This window comes from Aphis gossypii, chromosome X (genome assembly GCF_020184175.1).
Source record: "Aphis gossypii isolate Hap1 chromosome X, ASM2018417v2, whole genome shotgun sequence".
Lineage (NCBI taxonomy): Eukaryota > Metazoa > Arthropoda > Insecta > Hemiptera > Aphididae > Aphis > Aphis gossypii.
Window position 1 is genome coordinate 60,518,824 of NC_065533.1, and position 24,870 is coordinate 60,543,693.

Genomic DNA, 24,870 nt, shown 5'->3' on the forward strand with positions numbered 1-24,870 from the left:
TCGTTTTATGATATTAAACAGTTCAAGATTTAATTATTTTTATCACAATATATTATATCAAAAATGATAGACTTTATCCCATATCTGACTTTTCTAAAAGTATTTTCAACGGATATCAGGTCTTAAATGTGTTTAAATCATTATCTGATATTTATGTAACCATATATTATCATTTATGAATGAGTCAAAATTAAAATCATATTGTACTGTGTAACATATATCATACACGATGTTAATAATGATGGTCTCGAAAGAAATCTATATTTTTAATTAACGACGTGTGAGTATAGCTAGTATACCTACTATTTCTTTTAATATGTTTAACAGCACGAATAAGTCAATTTTAAACGCATAGACATTTTTAAAATATAACCCGCCTTTGAAAAAATGTATAATATATTTTGATGTCATTAAGTTTTTCAAATTACCTATTCATAAACTAATAAAATGACGTCGTTGTTAAAATGTTCAATACAGTGTATTAACATTTTCAATACTTGTATTATGCATAATGCTATAAATCCGTATGAAATATTCAAAACAAATATATAACAACTTCATTGGTGTTCTGTGATGATAGGTCTGATTATTGAATATAGATTCTATGTCCTACGAAGTATAAGATGAACCTGGTTTTATATATTACCGTTTTATTGGTAATAACTTATAATAAAATTGACAAATGTAAATATATTAATGACACAGTACTGTAAGTTGGTGCATTGAAATACCTAATGAAGTGTTAACTGTTAATATATTAATTATGTTTAATAATATTGGTTTCAAAATGAACTTAAATGAAATGCGCTTAAAAATGGACTGTGATTGCTCTATTCTAAGGTACAAGTAAAATATTAACATCATAGTAATAAAAATAATACCAATGTAGTACACAATAATATTATTACGGACCTATACTGTCCGTATAAATTATTTTATACGCATAATATCATACATTGTCAACTTTCCATAACTTATATAATTAATACTACAGGCATACGAGTACAGGACATGAGAGTGTGGAATATTATATTAGTATATTAATTTAACAATTAAAGTAAAACCACACGTCTCTTTGCAAAAAGTCAAAACTCGATGTCTTAGCGATTCGATAAGAATCATGGATAAGAATACACAAGCAGTCTTTTCGGGACCCCTCATATGACGGAGTCACCACCCACTCTTGTAAGAAATCATATACAAGGAAGACTGAGACAAGAGCTCGACAGACGGTTACAGTATAACCAACGAATAGGGATATCTATGACACTCAGAGGCCGGTCGTAACACCACTCACCATCTTACTATATATAATTTAATCTTAAGCTAATACAACTGTATTCGTGCAAGAAATATTTTAATAAACGTTAACTTATGCTTGAATAACACGACTTATTCATTTTGTACGTTGATGCATGAATCGACTGTTGTATTATATGTATGAATATTTTATAAGAGATGTTAGTACGTAAGAAATAAGTTAAGAAAAACTATAGATAATAAGTAAAACAGTAAAATTCAATAAGTTAAGCAATACTTAATTATTCACACAAATAGGTTAAAATAACAATTGTGCAATTCAGTATCCGTAAACTTTATATTACAGTAGCATAGTAAGCAAAATATAATAATAAGAAATGTAAATAAATTTGTTTAATAATTTACTAATCGGGTTAAAATAACAATTACATAATAATCATAGTGTCATAGTGTCTATAAACTGTAAATTTAACGTAGTAATAGAAAAATGTAGAACAATCGATAGTAATTCGATTGTAAGTGTATAATATATAAGTGAGATGGCTAAGACAGCAAAGGGAGTCAGTGGTGGTGATCGTGTGACTCGATCACCACCGGACGTCGTGTTCAAACTTCAAATAAAGTATTTTGCGTTATTTTGTGTTTAACTTTATTTTGGTATACGTCCGAGTAATCGGCGTATACGACACGACCTAGTCGGGACGCAACAGGCAATAATATTATATAAGATTATGATACATCCAAAATTATGGATTTTATAATAGGTATATTATTCGATTTTTAATTCTATCATAAATTCCTTCTTTTATTAGGAGTTTTCATCAATAATTAGTTGTTGACGCTAATTCCTTACTAAACCAGGCGTTATCGTTATCGACTAGCCATTGTTAACGTTGACAAAATGCCATATATGTTCCGGTAACATAATATTATAATCAGTGATGGGAAAAATTTCGTTATAAAAATGAACTTGTTCAAGACATTAAATATAAAATCGTTCAAATTTTAGTTCATAGCTGAACTAGTGATGTATTATATATAAATTAAAAACTATAGTTCATATTATTATCAAGAATAAAAAAGTTAAAAATTGTCAATGAGCAAACCCAAAACTTTAAAATCGTCATAAATATAAAATAAGAACTTAGTTCACGTTCAAATTCATCGAATTTAATAATATATTCAATAGAATTTATAATGATTAGTTTATATTATATATGTATACACTCCATATGAATATACTATATATACTTAGCCCGATTTATTTAAAGTATGCATGTATGTAATATGTATGTGAGTACATGCGATAAAACAATTTGTGAGCATTTAAAAATTGCAACTTTTTTGAATAAATTAAATAAATTATCTGTTTAACAATTATGATTAAACCAGGTAGAAATAGTGAGTAATTGCCACTGACTACCAACAAGTTAGAACCGGAATGAAATACGAAAAATTTTGATGTGATATAACTTAGATATAAGTTATAACACTGGTATTAGCATTTATTATATAATAATATATTGTAACGTATTTAGCAATATTTATACAATTTTAAGTACTATAAAATCCCAACCCTGGTAATGACTGTGAATATAAATTTTTGTAAAATGTACATAGATATGTTATGAGTTATGAATTCGTTTCAAGTGAATGATCTACCTACGTCTATATTTTAGTAATAAATAAAACCCTTAATTTATTTAACTATTGTAGCAATTCTGTAACTTAAAAAAATGTCTGGGGAGAGGGTCCTACATGTTTTTAAATATAAATACTAATCACTTGTCATTATGACGTTAAAATCAATTAGGGTTATCATTATTGAAATATAAGTCGTCATTATAATATTCAATTTACATAATAGTTAATTATGGTTGAAACCCGATTGAGGACCTTTTACCTATTAAAAATATATTAATGCTCAATTAATTATTTTGAACATAAAAATAAATTGAATACGTTTATGGTATTATGACTTCACGGTCCGTCTAGCTACATTCCGTTAAATGGCGGGGAGCAGCGATAGGCGGCGCCTAATCTGTCGTCGTTGGGAGTAGGTAAACAATTTCGTTACAAAATATATTTGCGCTCACTATAGTCTGCCAATGAGTATCGTACACAGTAGGTACCTACACTACAATTTACAGATCCACTCAGTCTCGTTTTTGAGTCATAGCAGCGCGGTACCGTGAAACTGTGGAAGAGAATACAATTGTCATCTGTTCATCTCGTGTTTGTCTCGTTAACTCAGGTATGTGTTTTTTATTTACACAAATAATAAAATATTATTTTATTTTATTTTATTTAAATTCTAACGACGTAAAGGGTGGATTAGAAGTATGGACAATTAAGCGTTTAGAGTAAGAAGAAAAAATATATTTAAATTGTTTTCGAAAGTGATTCTTTACATGCATTGTGTATTCAATTAATTCGGCAGACATAGGCTATATAGGTATCATTACTTAATTAATTACATATTCTAATTAGGTTTTTTATTCACGAGTTTTATAAAGTATTATGCATTGCTTTACAAGACTTATAAAGTTATAAGTTAAAATTAAATTATATATTTTGGGTCTTGTTAATCATTTTATAATAATATTTACGGCAACCAATTTACGAACAAACTGATTTATTTATTTTATAATAATAATTTTTTTTATATATATTATGTGAATTTTATATAGTTAAAAAATCAATCGTTAACATTTGAAACTGTATTTTTAATATATTAATAAAAATAAAAATGTTTAATAAGTAATAACATAGGTACGCCAATTATGATGAAAGTGACCACGATATAAAAAAAAATATCATATGCACCGTTATAAAATAATATGTTACACATTTCGAAAAATTTATAGTTCATAGAATTTATTTTTAAATAGCTTAGAATTTCACGGATCATAAATTACAATTGACGTGCCCGTTTTTATTTCGCATTTAAAACTTTAGATTTATACACGATTTTCTATTATTGACTATGTTCAAATATAATATAATATAATATAATCAATGCATACTATGCACTTGTAAATTTCATAAATATAAAAATCATAATATTATTTTAGTCAAATGGTCCACAAGGATAAACAAGACGATTTAGTTCGATTTCCCGATCATTGTCCTCCCCACTGAACTTCTCGTATACAAACACATATTATACACACACATAAACAGACGCGTCATTTCATTTCATTTTCATTTTCATGCGTATTTCATACAAATCTGTTTCGACTAGCGACGGAGATGGGTCCTTAGCCATTTCATTTTACCTACTTGAATAAAAGAACAACACATTTTTGTACCCAATGTTTAAATAAAAAGAAAAATAACTGTTTTGTTGCGCGACGGGTAGGTATCGTCGTATCAATAGTTTTATTAAAATATTTGAATTCTTCTCTTACCTGGACCAGCTACGGTCAGTCCAAGATACTACACCGTCTCCCGCTATTTGTGTCGAGCGTTATAGAGTATCGCTCCGTCTCTAATGCAAGCCACTGTTAAATTGTATTCATCCCAATCAGTCAGATCAGTGTGTTCATCGCGTTCAATTCTCCGCATCCACAGTTTGACTTGTGCGATTTTCTCATCATATCAAGCATTACAGTCTACAGAAATTGGTATTTACATTATTATTTATTCATTATTAACTATTATATTGGAATATTATTTCAAAATATTTCGACTCTTTTTTAGCATAATTAAAGACGTAAACATTTTTTAATTTTTTTTCTATAAATATTTAAAAATTTAGTACAAAGCTTCTCGTAAGATATTAATTTCTCGTTTAAAAGATATCCAAAATCTATAGTACATACCTAATAATTATTTTATATTTGAAATTGGTACTTATTTAACGAAATTTGTCAAAGTTGCAAAATATAGTAACTATTCATTAATTTATTAGAAATCTATAAACCGTTTCAATTTACATTTAATTTTTAAAAATATAATACAAGATTAAGATTTTTAATAAATATATCATGCTGAAACTATAAAATCTAAAAAAAAAATATTAGTGCAATTATTTTTTGTAGATTTTTTGATTCCGAATTTGGCATTACTTATTTAAACGATAAATAACAGTTTTAATTGTCTTGTTATTTTTAAATTTAAAACATTATTTGCAGGCATTTAAACTTTTACATATATAATAGGTAGGTATTATTACGAATTTTACTCAGACATTTTTATTTTATTTTAAAATGTTATATATTTATATACTGCAGGCGGTGTGTAAAATTTTTTTTCTGCATTTACAGAAAGGTGTAATAAAATTTTGAGCTTTCCAATATCACTAGGTATATAGTATATTGGATTATATTATTATTGACTTTTGAGTAACAACTTACTGTAAATGTCATAAAATAGTATGAATAGGTTCATATCATAAATATTTATTATAATATTTTTAAATTAATCAACTGATTTTAAAAGTGTCTTTGCGTATAATAAAATTCGTAATACCTATAGGTACCTACCTACATTTAAAAGTTTTCATTTCACCAACTAAAAAATATCGAAAATTTATAACCACATACTGTTTTTTATAAATATTTGAACTTAGAATTTTGATAAAATAATAAAAAAACACTATAATTTTTTACCCAGATTAAATTCATTAAAATGCTTCTTTTTATATTCAAGATTTTAAAATGTAATTAAACATTCTTAATTAGTTTTTCTATATGATATACCAAAAACAAAAAAAGTTGTGCAAAATTACATTATTGTGACTGAAGTTCAAATTTTTAGGACAAATGAAATGGTATTCACCCGTATAATTTTATCTATTTATCTTCATATGGTTTTTTTATATTTTTCGTAATTCGAAAACGAGTCATCGTATATTTTTTAAAAAAAATATTCAATAAAATGTTCATTATTCATGTTAGCTTTTCTATACGCAAAGTATACTTTTTTAATATTTCTACTATTATTTAGTGATTTATAGACATTTGGAATTTGAATTTTTTTCTATAAATATTCATGAAGAATTATTGCCATAAACCAAAATATATCTCAATTTAAATATACAAGAATAAATGTAATAAGACAGTATACCACTCAATCGTATTGATTTATTAAAAGATTTAGAAATACTGTTCAAAAAGAAAAATTTTTTTTTAATAAACATACTTAATTATTTTTATTCTTATTATATATATGATGTTAATTTGTTAGTATTAAATTTTTATATCAAAAACCAAATATTTCGGGATTGTTTGCACACCCAAAACATCCCCCTGTAAACGTCACTGATGAACATATAAATTAAATAAGTACACAAATATGTAACCTAATAGTACTATAATTGAGGAAATGTTTTATACATTTTTAAACTGCTTAAAATTTGGAAATGTTCTTAATATAAATAATTTGAATATGATATAGGTACGTCTATACTCTATACTAAACTATCTAATTAGGATAAATTATTTTTATCCTGTTATTGATAATGGATTAATTGTTTTAGAAAACACTCATTTCCTTTCCCACTAAGAGGCTTAGAACTGACAATGATTTTAATAATTGGCGTGGTTAAAAATGATAGTTTTCTACATACGACATATTAATATAATATTATGAATATATTTTTATAATTAAACATTTTTTTTTAAATCGTCAAATATAATTATTGTCAGTTGCACATTTTATTTTCATTTCGAAATTTTTATATTTTTATTTATACTCTGATAACAGACATCAATTAAAAATTTTAGCTTAGTAATTCGCTTTGAGCATAAAGTTAATATATTTTTCAACATCATTTTTTTTTTTTTTTGGTACCGTATAATTTTAAGTAATTAATTTAAATATAAATAAAAGTGCAAAAAACGTATATTATATAATAATAGCTATATGTTCAAAAAGTTTTGGATTTCCATGGATTTTATATTGAAGGAGGTATTCAATAACAGTATCAATAACAGTTTTGCGACACTGTTCATTTAATTTAGAATTTTTTGAGTACAATTCTACAACCATAATTTTTTCTTTCGATTTATTTAATATATTATCTTCTACATTAAACTAGACAGAAATCATGAAAATTATTTAATAACTAAAAATGTTGGTAATAAATCATTTACGCAAACAAAATATAAATATAATTCTTATATTATGGAAAATAAACAAAGTTAATGGTTTGAACATTATTCGTAATATATTCTAATGAATTTCAAATAATTATGGTTTAAATAAAATAATTCTTACAGTCGTCTCATAGTTTGCACTAGAGCTTTCTGAAGCTAACAGGGATTAACAGTATGCTCTAGAACTAATATGCAATTGCAATGTTTAGATTCCTTGATAAACAATCGATAATATGGTTTTTTTTTATAATATAATATTTTATCAGCTAATGTAAATGTATTTCATATTTAATACTAACATTAAAATTTGATTGTCATTTCATTAAGTTATGCTCGAATATTATTCTTTGGCCATGTTTCCCTTTCGGACATAAAGTATCTAAATGTATACTACATTATAAAAAGAATAAAAATCAATTATTAAACTAAAGATATCTATAATAATACCTATAACATTTATACATAAATAAAGTAAAAGTCTAAAACACGTAATGTGTAATTAGTTTTAAGATGTTTTTGTTTAATAGGTTCATCGGGTTTTCCTTACAAATTGTCAATCTTATTCGATTCGTTTTTTGGATTCAATTTTTTATCTTGTCTTTATTATTGAATGTAGAGCGTCACCCGTAATCAGGAAAATACGTAATAATTATTCAGTTTTTTTTTAAATAAAATAATAATTATATCTTATTTATAATTATTAGTAATATATAATTATGTTGTACTATTAAACTTGAATAAAAGAGCTACTCATTAACTAGCTTAAGTTTGCTCTTTTGAAAGCTTATCTAGACATCTAGTATCCAAAAAAAATTCAAATTGATTCGTCTTGGAACAAAGTTTCAAAACTTTCTCACCCTTTACAGGATTTTATCTGGTTAGGCATCATAGATTTAATTTCATACAAGTCTAATAAAGTTACAGATATAATATCCCATAATTAAAGATATTCTTATTCTTATTTGTGTTTAGGTACTACCTACAACTATAAATTAAATTTTTTTTTTTTTTTTTTAGTGACCATGAATAATAATATGGATTCTGTAGCCCAAATCAAATTTAAAAACATACCATTTTATGAAGTTATCGATGAAGTCATTAAACCAACTCTTCTAACTGGCACGAAAAAATGTACCTTACAAGATGTTCCTAGAGGTAGCAATATTTTATGATTATTTTTTATTTTATTTATGTTTTTAATATCTATTTTATTTCAGGTATGAAAGAAGCTACGTTCAACTTTAATATGTCAGACGAGCACGCCCATCTCGTAGCCGGGAGTCGTTATTATTCTCACGGAAAATATGAAACTTCTTATCAGTTTCAAATTCGAATGTGTCAGTTAATAGAGCCTGTACCTAATGAGTCACCAGACGACAGGCCTCTCAGCCTACAAATACGAGTTAATATGCAAAACTGTCCATTACCGCCAACTCAACAAGGATTTGAGCTTAGACGAACTGCAACACCTATCAATTGCACTGAAAATGTAGAACTTTCTTCAATCGACGGAAATAACAACATCGCAATATATTGGACTCCGGATACAAAAAAATATGTTTTTGCAATGTTTTTTGTAAAAAAATTAACGGTCGATACATTAATGAAGAAACTCCAAGACCAAGACAGAATAAGTTCAGAACACACTAAAGATTATATTATTAAATCGTATTCAAATGTTGATCAAGATTTGGCTACAATATCTCATCGTCTTACTTTGGTGTGTCCATTGGGTCTAGTTAGAATAAAGATACCCATAAAATCGATACATTGTAATCATTTACAATGTTTTGATGCGAAAACATTCATTTTAATGAATGAGAAAAAAGAAACTTGGCTGTGTCCAATATGTAACAAGCTTTGTTTGTTTGACGATCTAAAAATTGATAGTTACTTTTTAGAAGTTGTCTCAAGTACAACGCTTGACGAGTCAAATATTGAAATTTTGGCTGATGGCACATGGAGAGCTGTCGAAGAAACAATAAACCCTCGTGACGATGACGAAGCTGGTACCAGTTCTGAACAAGGAGTAGTAATTGAAATCGACTGAAAGGCTGAGGCCTCCTAATTTATTTTTATTTTTTATTTTTCTGTTAATATTATAAGTAATTTTGATACTATAAGCTTTTAAAATTAATGTAATGCAATCCATGTATAAACAATATAATATTTAAGATAAAAATGTTTAATAGAATGGCATTTAATAAGCATTAAAATATTTATACATTAATTATGTTTTCTTTTTATTATAGTACCTATTTAATAATATATTTTATAGTTTATTAAATTGAAAATAGTGACATCACTTTCTTTTACATTCTTTAGGTTAATGCTGCAGACAAATTATAATTTGATTATGTTAGCAATGGAATTTGGTTACTATAGCTAGTACATTAAATAATAAAATCTATATTTTTCCTATCTCTTAAAAGCAACCTGTGGAAAATCTGATAAAATAACAACTGATCTACATAATATTTTATATTATCACAGAATAAATACTTTGATATTATGTTTATTAATATACTATAGGAGTGATAATGAATTCAAAATTATTTTAGCTATTTAATATTTTGTTAACCAATAATATTACAATCTCTAGGTAAGAACATTTTAAAATAACATTAAAAATAATTATCATACAAATAATATATATATATATATATATAATAAATATTTAACTACTATTAGGTAATATTCATTTAAACATTTCTTCATCTTAAGTTTTATTCATTTTATTAAATATAACCATTATTATTTTCTTCTTAATATTGTATAAAACATGATGCTCCTTTAATAATAAGATTAAGCTTATGATTACATAATGTTAATTTTTTATTGATTATTATCGTCAGTTAAAGACTAACTAACTATTTTTAATGATTTCAATAAAAGTTATTTAAATATGTAATTCATAAATGTTATTAAACCATTATTATTTTCTTCTTAATTTTGTATAAAACATGATGCTCCTTTAATAATAAGATTAAGCTTATGATTACATAATGTTAATTTTTTAAAGATTATTATCGTTAGTTAAAGGCTTAACCTATCTATTATTTATGCTTCCAAAAATAGTGAATTTATTATGAAATTCATAAATGTATCCTTGAATACTATTTTCTTATTTCTATATTATGTAATATCAAATTTTTAATAGTAGGCAAGTGATAATTATTCTGGAGTACACTAAATTGCAATTAATTCACTATTATGAGCATAATAAATTTGAATTCTTTGATAGTAATATGTATAATAGCATACATTATTTTGATATCCACAGATTTTAAGTTATATATTTTTAATACTACGATAGGTTGATTTAATTTTTTTTCTTAAATGTTTTATTTATTATATTATTGGTTATTAATATTACTATTAAATTACATTATAATATACTATTTTGTTTGTAAATATCGTAAAATAAAAAAATAAAAATAAAAATAGATTCATAGTATTTATAAATAACTACTTTTTTTATAAAAAAAGTTTTATTCAATATATGTGAATATTTTTAAATCATATATTTATACTTTTTTGAACACATAAATGCATGTATATTTAGTTTTTTTTTTTAATAACAATAAGATCTGTATCCTAAACTTATCAGTAGGTATTCAGCAATATCTCATGTTTGAACCGTCTACATTTTATATAATATATAACTTACTAATTTTTTATAACTCACCAATATAACGATTAATTTTATCAATATTAATAAAATGGTTGTAAATAATTATTAAAAATTGAAAACAAATAAAATCACTATAAATATCATCCTACTAATAAATTACAAATATGGTAAAAAGTAAATAATTTAAAGATATGTATAATACCTAAAATTAAATTTTTATTATAATTCAACAATAAGAGCGTGGTTTAAATCATTTTCATCCATCGAACTTTAAGCTTCTAAATTCTAAATATTTTAATATAAATATATTACGAATTAACATACTCCATTCCCGCTCCTAAAAATGATAATAATAAACGTATTATTTGTACATAAGTACATAATTTCTCTAGCAATGTCTGTCTGCATGAAATATTTTTAATTTTTATATTTTTTCAGTTAGCGTTCAGCGTTTTGTATGTAACACTTTTGTCTTTAATAAGCTCTATATTTGTGGTGTATATCTCAATGTTCACCCGTCGAGATAAAGAAATAATTGATTATCTCGATGTATCCATCATACCTATGTCCTATGGGTATTATAGGTAATACCATTAATTACGCGTATAGGTTTATAGTATATATAGTATGTATATACTGTATAATATATTATTATGTATAATCAATGAATGTCTACCGTATAAAAATAACATATAAAAATATATATTAAGTATAGTAAAATATTTTCGTATTTTATATTTGACTAACCTAAACTGTAAATTGATTTTTACCAATAAAAAGAACCTTTCCGTCAAATCTAATTGGTAATATAGATTATCAAAAAAAAAAGTAATAATTTGCAAGAACACTTCAAAAATATCAACTAAAAAATTATAAAAAAAAAATTGTAGAACAGAACATTTTTTCCGAGGAAACGATTTTAAAAGTATAAAATATTATAATACACTAAAAAAAAATATTGTGGCTACCATGTGGCTATCAAGTGAATTTATATATATGATTTGCGTGTCGCCACTTTGTCTGTTCTATGGTGACACGTAAAGTGGTGTTAGTGTGAAACGGGCCAAAGATGATTTATTACGTTTGTGTTTGTGTACCCGATTTAATCTACATTATTTCATTTACTTGTATATAATAAATGCATAAAGGTAATAGGTACTGTATTAAGTAATGTATATTTTAATAGGAAATAATATAAAATTTAATTAGTAATTTTAAAGATACCGTTTAGATTCATTTACTATTATAAGAACGCCGGTTATTAAATCGAAATGTATATTTTCAATAAATATTAAATATTGTTTTTGAACATGTGTAATTTTGTTAAAAATTGTACCTATATTATATTGTTCTATGCTTTGCGATTAATTTCGATTATTGCTGTGAGCTGTTCTTGTTACTTACATTTCCTATTATAATTATAATTTATAATATATTGTATATAGGTGCTTTATAGTACATTCCCTGTGTTCGATTTGCATATCGTATGCATTTATTGTTTTTTGAAAAAACGTGTTTTTTATTGAAAAATTATAGAATTTAATGCACAGACACGTTAATCAGCGAAGTTTAAAAAAGGACTGCCATATTATGAGGTACGTTAAGCCATGATTACTCAAATCGAACTCTGAAAAAAAGAAGTTGGGGAGAAAAGCTGGTGCTTATTTTTTGTGCACATGCGATTCGGAAGAGGAGAAAAAAGTCTATAGGTACTTAATCCAATAGTAACACATAAACATTTACCTAATATTGAATAATGATTATTTTTTAAATATTATTTAAAAATAATATTTGCAGAACATTGGTTATTGATTAGGAGTACATTTTTAAATATTTCCCCAACATTATATAAACATTGAATGAACCAAAATTATATATTTATTTCACATTATTTAAAAACTATTTATTAAATATTGTGCTTCAATCATAAGCAATATTAATTATCTAATATTCTTAAATATTTCTCTTGTTACTGTTTATATGATTTAATTAACATTGACTCATGATAATTAAATATGTATCATTTATTTTATCAAAATTATATTTAATATAATATATTATTAATTGTATGTTGTACTTAATATTAATATTATATTTTAAGTCATATTATAGGTATGTAATTTGCAGATATCGGTATGTACATAATACATAATATAAAAACACACACATCATATACCTATAATATAATAATATAATTATTATTATATTATAGGTATAGTATCAGTGGCGTAGCCAGGATTTCTACAAGGGGGGATGACAAAAAAAAAAAAAATGAAATATTTAACATCCAAATAACAGTATTTTTAATTTTTCAAATATATACATTACTGGTTGTCATTATTGCATTGTCATTTTATGAGATTAAATCCTATTGTTTAAACAACAACCATTTTACCAATATTAAAAAAATGTATCAATATTAAGGTGAACACATTTATTTTCTTACCGAAATTGGAACTAAATCATTTGAACTCATATTATTTAATTTCTGCTTTTTGGAGCAAGAAAAATTACAGATTGAAAACAATGAACCATTGATTATAAATAATTGTATTTAATATCATATTATTTAATTACAAGGTATATTATAATATTATTAAAAAGTATTAAAAGTATCTTTTTAAATTTGTATATTTTAATTAATTATTCAATGATAAAGAATTTAAATTTCATATTAAATGTACATGGAAAATGTAATTTTTACCTTTATTTTATAAGTTTATAAATATTATAAGTGTAAGAAACCTTTATTTTGTTTTCTTATAAGAGGGCCCTTGTTAATTACTACTTGTATATAATTAATGTTATAGGTGTCTGCATAGAACAATAGTATCAGTAGAATATTTATAATCTTTTTAACGAAACGATAATTTTTTTTTAAATTTAAACTCCAAACCAGTACATAGCTAAAATAAATTAATTTACATAATATTATATTTTATATATTATATGATACGGCAAATGGCATGGCCCTTGTAGCCCCCCCCCCAGGATGCACCACTTTATAGTATCATGGTTATATGTTATTATACTTACAAATTTATCGTTATGAAGTATATACCTACCTAAATATAAATAGTATGCAGTTTTCTTTAATATTTGAAATTTAAACCATAAGATTTAACTACTTATGTGATAAATGATAATTATAATATATTTTTCATCTAAATTCTAATACTGCGAACATAAAATTTAAACATTTATATATATTTACATTTTAATGTAGGCATCCATAGTTATTTTTAATAAATATATACAGTAGAAACTCGATTAACCGACACAGTTGGGGCCAGGACTATGACGGTTAATCGAATAGATGGTTAACAGACATTTTATAAAAAAAGTGTATTTATATATATTTTACGTGTGTACTTTTAAAATAAAATTCACACTTATTACATATACTAAACTAAACAATATTAAACTAAAACATATTACAAAAATAATTTGTCATTTTTTGTTTGTATTTTTGATGTTCTAGTTTTTTTAGCTGCAATATTTCGTATTTAACTTTTAATTTTCAGCGGTGACTGATGATGGATATCAGAGAGTGACGGTAAATCAGTAAAAGTCAAATGTAATAGATTAAATTTTTTATAATACAATTTTCTTAAATTTGTAATTTACGATTATTGATTATTTTTTTAATGTGAACTTTCATTAATTCGGACAACCTAGAGCCCAATTATTCCGGATAATTAAGGTTTTACTGTATTTTAAATTTTACTATATTAGTTAATAATTTATAATATACGTTATATATGTATTATATAAATATGAATAAAAGTCAGATACATGACAAACTAATTTTTGTTATAACGTCGGTCATTCATTTTAAATCAATTATAGTTAAATATATTTTAAACAAATTAACAAAATTTTAAACCATTATATATTTAGTTAGTGATTGATATAATTATTGTTGTTAAAGCCCAAAGATAAAGGTTAACTATTATTGAAAATATTTTCGATATGTGGTTTAATCCGGTTATCTATACATACAATATACATATTATTTAGTTTGAATAATTCAGCTCTTACTTGTATGTCATTACCATCAAATGCCAATCCATATCTATCTATATATTATTAGATATGTATATCCAATAATATGAAATATGTACATTTTTACCTGACGTTAAAAAATGTCCAGTTTTCGGATTTTTAATGCTGAATTGCTGACCATAAATAGTGACCCATGGATAATAATACTTATTACAACATGATTAGGTTACGAGTTGCGATTAATATATTATTGTATTTAAGCATATAGGTATAATAAAATAATTTACGTTACAATAAAGGATATTTATTATAATACAGTAGGTTTGTAAAGCAAAACATTACCTTCTTGTCTATAGCTTTATATATTGATTCTAAGTTATTTATTTTAATATTAATCTCATATAGTATATTCAATTTTTCCGAAAACATTGCATTTATTATATTAATATTATTCAAATATTATCATAATGATAAAAGTATAATTTATACTTATAGTAAAACAATGTGAAAATGTCATAAAAACTCTCTAAATTGTCTATAAAAAAAATTATACCAATATAAAATAAAGACTTTTCTATAACATAGCTTTAAAAACAACGTATTTGAGACCTTGTTTTAAATTAATAATTAAATTTTAAACAAGTGTAAAATATACCAGCCGAATAATTTGACCAGATAACCACTAATAATCATTCTCAAACTATTTTTAGAATATACCTCGATGTTATTGAATCCCACTCGTTCTATTAACATTACATTAAATTACAATCTGTTTGAGACGATCGTTCAACAGTTCTGCTATTATATATGATTGAATATCTTACGAATATAATAATCATGCATGCTATAACCATGCTAAACTAATTGTGCGATTTAAGTGTCCCTTTTAAAATATTTATATAGGTATATCAACAGTTTAATCAGACCGGCCGACCACAATCCGTTCAATAAACGATTTTCAGAAGGTATATGTGTTGAAGCATCATATTTATACGCGTATAGAAGTTGACACTGCGTTAAAGTCTTTGTCGACTACATAGGTACGGCACTACCATGTATAGCAAGATGGCGAAGTATATATCTACATCTTATACGGATGTTATTTTGGTGCCAAATCTTTCGTTTTAAGTCACTCTCCTATAAATAGCACCATCGTCCTCATAAACGTATATCTATCATCTGCAGCAAAAACTGACCAGCTGACCATTATAAAAGTTACATCTGTTTTACAGCATTGTAAAATCAATTCATTCATCACTTCGCTCTGCAGAATGACAGAATTTTATAATCTAAAGTGAAATGAACTTAGTGATATAAACTAACCGTTTGGTTACAATAAAATAACTTTTTTATTAAACGTATATTATCATACAACGTCATTAGCGGAGAAATATAATAAAATAATATGAATAATATATAATATAGTAATATAGTATTAATACATATGTATTAACAAAAATAACACCATACTAAAAAAACAAATTAAAATTGGTCGTTATCGCCGACTTTAACGCATTTATTGCATTTATATTCAACATTTCTTTTATAATAATATGCTTGATAATCGTTACCTTAGTTATCACGACAAATTTATCGCGATCACATCATTAACTTTTTTTTTTAACGGTGACTCATGACGGATAACAGAGAATGGCAGAACAATAATATATCATTTAATTCAAATGTAACATATAATTTATCATAAAGCGATCCTCACTCATTATGTATACTATACAGCAGAACTGAGGGGTTCTCACTTGATTACATTATTGAAAATAAATAACAATTTAAAACCAGATTTGGATCAATTTTTATCCGAATAGTTATTCCAATAATCATCGTAATTATTCGAATAATTTGTATAAAATGTGTCTTCATTTATTCAGTATTAAATAAAAACTTCAATCTTATGACTATTGTACAACCCTATTAAAATTACAATTATTCAAGTAAATATATATATATATTATATACATATAAATATAATAAATATACCAGTTATAGTTATTACTCATTTATATTGGACATCTGCAGTATACTGTATACATGTACAATAGCAGTATTGTTCACTGTCAAAGGAGAATCGGTCCCTTTTCATAAAATGTAGTAGTGCCGCACTACTATATATATGTCAACCGGTTACTGAAAAGTACAATACTTCAGAGTTTTAAATATTGTAATTTATCTGCCCATATTTGCGAAAACACTTAAAATAAATTACTAAACAGTAAACACACACAAGAATATACTACACATAATCTATTACTATAATATGTAATTGTAGATACTGTATCTATAGCCCAAGACTAAAAAATAAAGTAGCCCGTTCAAGTAAAACGTATTGAAATGTTTCTATCGGTATTAATGATAAATATATTTTTATTGAAATGGGAACATAAAAATACAATCCCCCCTCTCCCACCCATTCGACAAAAAAATTAAATATCGAGCGATGTGGTGACAATTAGCTTGGTTTTTTAAAAATTACAGTAATCAAAAAATTCAAAGACTTAACAATTATTTCTTATTAACAAAAGTGGTACCATAACCTTCAGCAGACTGTCAGGTAGGCAATAAAAAATGTTTGCCACATCGTTTTAGTACAATTTTCTTGGTTAGCACTTAGCGCGGTCATAGAAAATCCCTTACAATTTAAATATTTTATATAGTTATGGAATACAAACCTTTTCAGTGATGTCCTCTTTAATTTTAAAAAAAATGCACAAGTATTGAATAAGTAGTTTCGGAGTTTATCCCGAACAAAAAAAGCGACTTCGTTTTATATAGTAGTAGCAGTAGTATAGTCAGTATAGATATAATTATAGATATATATAGAAATATAGATATAGATGTGTGCGCGACGTACAACGCGTACGAACGCCGCGCCGGTGCAATCTATACATATAAAATCCAAATACCACTTAGACACTGATCACTGTAACTCAAAAACTACGCAACGTACGAACTTGAAATTTGAAATAAAGGTGCTTCACATATTTTCACCATGCAATAAGAAAGCATTTTTAAAAATGTTGCGTTTTAGTGGAGTAACAAACAATATTATAATTTATTATTCACCGCCAATACGTATTGTGCTGCACCACACGACGCACGGTGGCCCGCGGGTTTCCAGCTATCAGCAACCTATCCTTTTGTGCGTTGTGTAGATAAGATATTGTTCCTAGAACTTAATCGATAAAAATAATTTCATGCATCGCGCGTTCACCAATACTCCTAAATATGAAAAACACAAAAATATACAAAAGCGAATTCGGGTAATTCAGCTAGTATATAATATAATATGTGTATGTGTGTGTCACAGTGTGTAAGGTTACACGACTACGCGATGCGCACAACCGTCGGAGTAAACGGTCACTTTGTACTGTCCATTGTTAAAAATGCAGAACGCGGACACTTTGTACGGTCGGGTAAAAAGGTACTTTGCAGAACGCGGACACTTTTTACTATAGTATACATAAAGTATATATTTAATATTATTATAAATAAAAGTTTTATAGGTACTTAAGTAGTAACTAGTAATAAAATTATGTATAGTGTTAATTATTAAAATAGAAAAATTAAAAATAAAAAGTAAATTGTTATAAAATATTGTAGGTAAATTAATAATAATCTAAATAGGTAATCAAATAATCAATAATATCGTTCTATCATCAAACTACATGTAAAAATGTATAACTATTACAGATTTTTAAATTATTAGCTAATGAAAAATAAAAATAGTATAATGTGGAAATAGGTATGTCAAATGATAAAAAAAAAAATATAATATTGAAAAAATAGTTAAAAACTACATGTAAAGTACATGAAAATTAAATATTTTATATTTGTTATTTCTTTTCTTTGATGCTGATTAGTGGTTGTTACATAAATTAAAAAGCTTATTATTGTCAGCAGTATAGGAATTTTGTCCTAATAACCGTCGGGCGTCGACGCGAATCGTTCGAAGTAAAACCATCGATAGAATTATTTACAAACAAATTAGAAATTATAGATATTTAAAGAATATAAGGCATAAGCAACTAATAATAAAACAATATTTTTAAAACGACAAACTGTCATTACGAATTGATATTTAAAAAAAAAACAGTTATATAATTAACTTAAACATAATAAAAATATGTTTAACTATACAATTATAATATTTCTGAATAATGTGTATATTATAAATTATTATAAATTTATTACATAACTGAATATTAATAACTTCTCATACGAATAAATAATTTTTTTTTACATCAAAATAATTTTAAAATTCTAAAATTATTATAGGAAAAATTGTTTTTTTTTTTTGTTGAAATATCTTGTAAAAGTACTTTTAATATTTTCACTATTAATGACTATGTAAAATGTCTAGTTAATGAAGTTTTACCGTATTATTCTGAAACCACCATAAGAACATGGTAGAACATTTAATAGTAACCTTGTATTCAATTTTCTATTCTTGGGTATAAAATTATTAGTTTTTTCAGTTTTAACCAAAACAAAAAAAAATTTTTTTTAATGTTCATGATTTTAACAACTTCATGCAACAAAATAAATAATAAAATATAAAATAACTTCAAACTCGTATATAATAAATTTACTAAAGAAACTGTAAATCAGGGTAGGTAGACAGATAAAGGGTACATTAGTCACGGTATAGTGCCCACTGCCAAACCACGCGGGATGTCAGAAAACGAAATATCCTACACGATCATTGTACTAGTATATCTATATATCTCGCTGGTGACAATCGTGTCTCGCCGCCGAACGAACAATATTGGTGTGTGGGTGGGTGGGTTTGGAGAGTGGGGTACTGCGGGGTTTTGGTATGCCGGAAAACGTTCGCTACACTGACAATACTAAGCCAGCCGTTGTTTTGTTGCTTTTGGGCGCATTCGTTACCGTTCGGCACTGCCATCGTTTCCGTTCCGCATACCGTTATTGAATCGGCGGGGGTGGCAGTACAAACAAACCAAAACGACAAGCTAACATACTTTACAAAAAAGAGCGATAGATAAACGAGAACCTTTGTACCTGTAGGCTATATTATATTATAACTGCGGATTGCCGTTGAGTTTTTCTACTGACCCACTAACGGAATTGAAATATCATCAACAGATGAACCGTTCGAAAATAAAATATGATACTGTGTGAGCGATATAATTATCATGTCGTACACGCAGTATTATTATTTATTAAAACAAAATTGTGGTGCATTATTAAGAGGAATGAAAATACACATTTAATTTGTACTCTTGTATACTTATCTTAAAATATTTGTAGGTACCTACTATATTATACCTACATTATGACCGTAGCACGTGTGTTGTAAGCCTTTACCAAATCACGATAGTTCAATAATAAGGCCTTAGCCCAGGGACTATGTTTTTACAAGATTTAGTTTTTTACTGCACGTAACAATGTTTAAAATATAACAACGTTTTGTTATAAATGTTTTAAGTTTACTATTATTAATTATAATCTCAAATTTTACCAAAAAAAGTATAAACCTATAGATAGTTGTATACTTGTATATATATACAACTATATTATACATCATATTATAATCATGTCATCATCATAAATGTATATTATACATTGTAGTATTGTACTATAAGTATTTATTTTAAATCACATGAAAACACATTCTCACCAAATTTTAATGCGTAATTTTTTACAACTGTGGAAATGGTTGGCTTAATATTCTACGTATACAGTCAAAAAGTCACATTTCACAAATTATTCTGAATTGTATTGAATACCTACCGACTTGATATTATCTTTATTTTGATAAGATACCATTATTACTATAATATACTATACTAGTAATTGGATTTTATGGCTGGAGATATTATAGTAATAACTTATCTATACGACTGTCGAGTGTCGACTTTAGCTAAAATAGTTGTATAAATGAATAAATTCAACAAAATTGCAAAAAATTGCACTTAAAACTTTTAGATTTGAATTTTTACTTACATAAAACGTATTTAAAACTTATAAATTAAATAACTATTAAAAATATACCTCGGAGAACCCCTGAAAACGGAATAAAAATTCTACTGCCTAACCAATATAGTGGGATGCAATTCATGTATACCTTTTTAACGGGACGCAACTAAGGTGCCCCGGTTATAATTAAATTAAAATATGTAACTATAATATTTATAATAATATAAAACTTAACATTTTGTATGTATGTATGCAACTACATATGTATTTTGCATATTTTACGTTTTTTACTTATTGGAGGAAAACAATTACATATAAATATGAATATAAAAATTAAATTTCGTTTAGGTACAATTTGTGTTACTTATGTATTTTTGTATTAGGTATAATTATAGAGCCTAGAATCCTAGATAATTATTAAAAATAAGAAAAAAAAATTGATAATATAAAATAAATGATAAATACATTTTTAAATAAATTCAGTCGAAATTGTCTTGTTTTAGTGATACTGTACATATTATCTATGTATTTGCTGATTTTTATATTTGTCTGTTTTTAAAGCTTTTAAGTTCCTAAGACTAGCCATAACCGTCTTTAATAAATTTTAATTATTTTAACAACATTTATGCTCTAGTTATTATAATTTAATGTTGCATCGATTATATCTTAATGTTATGAAAAAGTAATGTTCTTTCAAAATCTACCTTTTTGATTTTTATGCATAATTATTTAGCATTATGCTGAACGCGAAGTTTTAAACATACACGTTTTTGAAATCAATGTTGTCGTTTTGTAGTGTTTAGAAATGTTATTATATCTAATATTAACTTGATTCAGATAAAATATGAAAGTAGGTATGTTATTACTTATTATTTAAATTAAAAAATATATTTGTATAAATTTTAAATAACTGTATGCTGTATAATATAATTTAAACAAAAATTTGATATAATTAGCTATTGCCTATTTATCTACTATATTATGATCTTTGTTTATAATTTTATATTATATACCTAAATAATAAATGAATAAATACCTATTATGCAAATTATTAAGAAGATAAACCGTTTCAATAATAGCATTGATTATAAATAGTACAATTAAATATACACTAATACAATATACATAATATTATAATATTATGTGTTATTTTTTTTTATTATTATCAATTAATACAAACATGTGATTTGGGCCAAATGTAAACTCCTACACTAATAACCTTTTAAAATTAATTATACCTGAAAATCAAAAATATTGTAATCTCCTACATAGAAATGTTTCCCTCAACAAATAGGGTAATATAATTTAAATTCATAATTTTGAAGTTGAAAAGCTCAAAAAGCTCAAAATTATCATAACTTGAAAATAATAAATATATATTTAACAAACAGACGCTTGAATAGAGCTTGTTTATACGCTGTATGATGATTCTCGAAGGTTAGATTATATCCATATTATATACTATACTATACGATCATATAATAATGGTGAATCTGAAATTGGAAAATTTTTAGTTCTCACATTCGGTTTACCATTATTGCAAGATGCTAACGATATTGAAGATTGTTTTGTATTTGATTTGTTAGAAAATATGCCATCTGACGATAAAGTCCAACAATATTGCGACCATTTATCTGAAAATTATATTTTTTCGTTTTCATTATTTCTTCCAAAATTGTGGTCTTCTAATGATACTACTAATGCATGTGAATCATTTCATTCAAGATTTAATAGTAGTTTTTATCATCATCATCCTAATCTCCATTTATTCGTGAAAGTTTTGAAAGATATACAGACCGAAACATATATTAAAATTAGAAGCAGTCATATAACACAACGCAGACAGACAAAAACTATTTCTAAATATCAATTTATACTTAATCAAAAAGATAAATATATACGAGGAGAAATTTCACGTTTAGAGTTTATCTCCAAAGTATGCCATAAAAATATACGTAAATGATTATGACTTAGTATTGTATTATTGAATTTTTTACTAAATAATTATGACTATTGTCTTATTATTTTTTTCAAACATTTTTTGTTTTAGGATTAAGTGATTATGACCATTGTTTTATTAACATTTTTATTATATTTTTCAAAAAATTTTTGTTTTAAACGTAAATGATTATGGCTATTGTATTTGGTATTAAAATTTTTATTATATTTTTCAAACGATTTTTATTTTATGTGTTAATATATTGCAAGACCATATTTTTTACAGCAATACGAGCGGTATTAATTTTTTGTAGGAGTTAACACTATTTTTTATAGGAGTTAACACTATCTTTTGTAGGAGTTAACACTATCTTTTGTAGGAGTTAACACTATCTTTTGTAGGAGATTACACTACATTTGTAGGAGTTTACCATTCTCCGTGATTTGATCCATGTAATATAAAATTAAATAAAGACTTCATTCTCGTCATTTTCAATTCTGCAGACTCACTTACTCTAGTAATAAAAAATATTTTTTTATCTACGGTTTCGAGTTATTTTAATAATTATATTTTATTATTTTTTAAGTTTGGTTTTACACAATATGTAAAAAATAAAGAAATAGACCACTGACTCATGTGTTGAAATTGATTCTCGTGACGAGGTATACAATCTATTTTGTTTTAGATTTGTCAAAAACGCGAAATTTAAAATTTTCCGAGTCAGAGTATTTTTACAAATCAAAAATTATCAATTTATAAATTCGGGATAACTCTTCAATTACAAAAACAAATGTACCTACCTATACAGTATACTTGTACATGGTAAACATTCATCGATTATCTGGCTTAGTGTGGCCATATTGTGATATGTACTATCCATACGGACTACATTCATTAACAATACATTAATCAATAATACTCGTATGTAAAAAAAACAAAGTAATATACTCATACTTTTTTTAAAATAAGATAAAATAATAAAAAAATTAGTACAGTTATGTACTTATTTAAATTATAATTATACCTATATATTTTTATAAATACTTAGGGTATAATACTATAATATAATATTTTTCTTTTTATTTATATTGTTGAATAATTTCTATAGTTATATTATGCAGTTTGTGATAATAAAAATACAAAAATCAGTTTTCAACAAATTCATAATATTATGTTCGTTTTTATTTCGGATTCTTGGTATATAACTACTTAATTAGGACAAAATAACACGCAATCGATGTTTCCCAATAAATCGGAATCAACTGTACCTATAAGGTATCTTAAATTATCATCTTTATGGAAAATGTTCCAGGATTCGACTCGCATTATACAATTAGCTATTTTCATACAAGAAAGTAACATAACACTTAATAATATAATTAAAATAACAAAAAAAATATTTAAAATAAAATTCAAACGATTAATCTTAGTTGTAAAAAACGTCAATATGATATATTATAATGTAGGTACCTAAATACCTACTACAGCATAATAATAATACTATAACGTTTTATAGTTCAAATGAAAGTTACATACTTCCAATCAAAATGTCATCCTATACAGTGAAGTTTAGAAAACCCAACCCAATTTTACACAACTTAATCAAATAGTATTTTTTAAATTTTTTACTGAAAGGTAAATTTAAAATTTGAAATTTGAAAACCTCAAATATGTAAATTCAATATTTATGAAAAACAGAAAATTTAACCTATTTTATTTCTAACAGAAAAATAAATCACTTACAGCAGTACCTATATAAATACAAATAAAATAAGACTGACAGATCGTCACGTTCAAAATAATTTTATTAAATCATTAAATTCAAATTTTACATACTCATTAGTCATTAATACATTCAGTAATCTAATGCCTACTGTTCTTTAGGAACAGAAATTTATTATCGAATATTTTATCGCACAATGTTATTATAATTGTCATTCGATTATTTCTTAAGTTCTATTTATTAACATAATTCA

The 24,870-nt window shown here is 25.1% G+C and overlaps 1 protein-coding gene across 7 annotated transcripts in view; it reads left to right on the top strand.

The window, feature by feature from the left end:
* Positions 1 to 9,552, top strand: part of LOC126551697 (E3 SUMO-protein ligase PIAS1-like) — a 44,306-nt gene extending 34,754 nt beyond the window's left edge. For 3 of the 7 annotated variants that reach the window (XM_050205701.1, XM_050205700.1, XM_050205703.1), the window contains 2 exons: positions 8,379 to 8,516; positions 8,579 to 9,552. In XM_050205701.1, the coding sequence (XP_050061658.1) occupies positions 8,379 to 8,516; positions 8,579 to 9,411 (971 nt within the window). In that variant the 3' untranslated portion in view covers positions 9,412 to 9,552. Of the gene's footprint in view, positions 1 to 3,403; positions 3,515 to 5,528; positions 5,568 to 8,378; positions 8,517 to 8,578 lie in introns of those variants that run through there. The other 4 variants (XM_050205699.1, XM_050205702.1, XM_050205698.1 and 1 more) reach the window with 3 other exon arrangements.
* Positions 9,553 to 24,870: the final 15,318 nt, after the last annotated feature.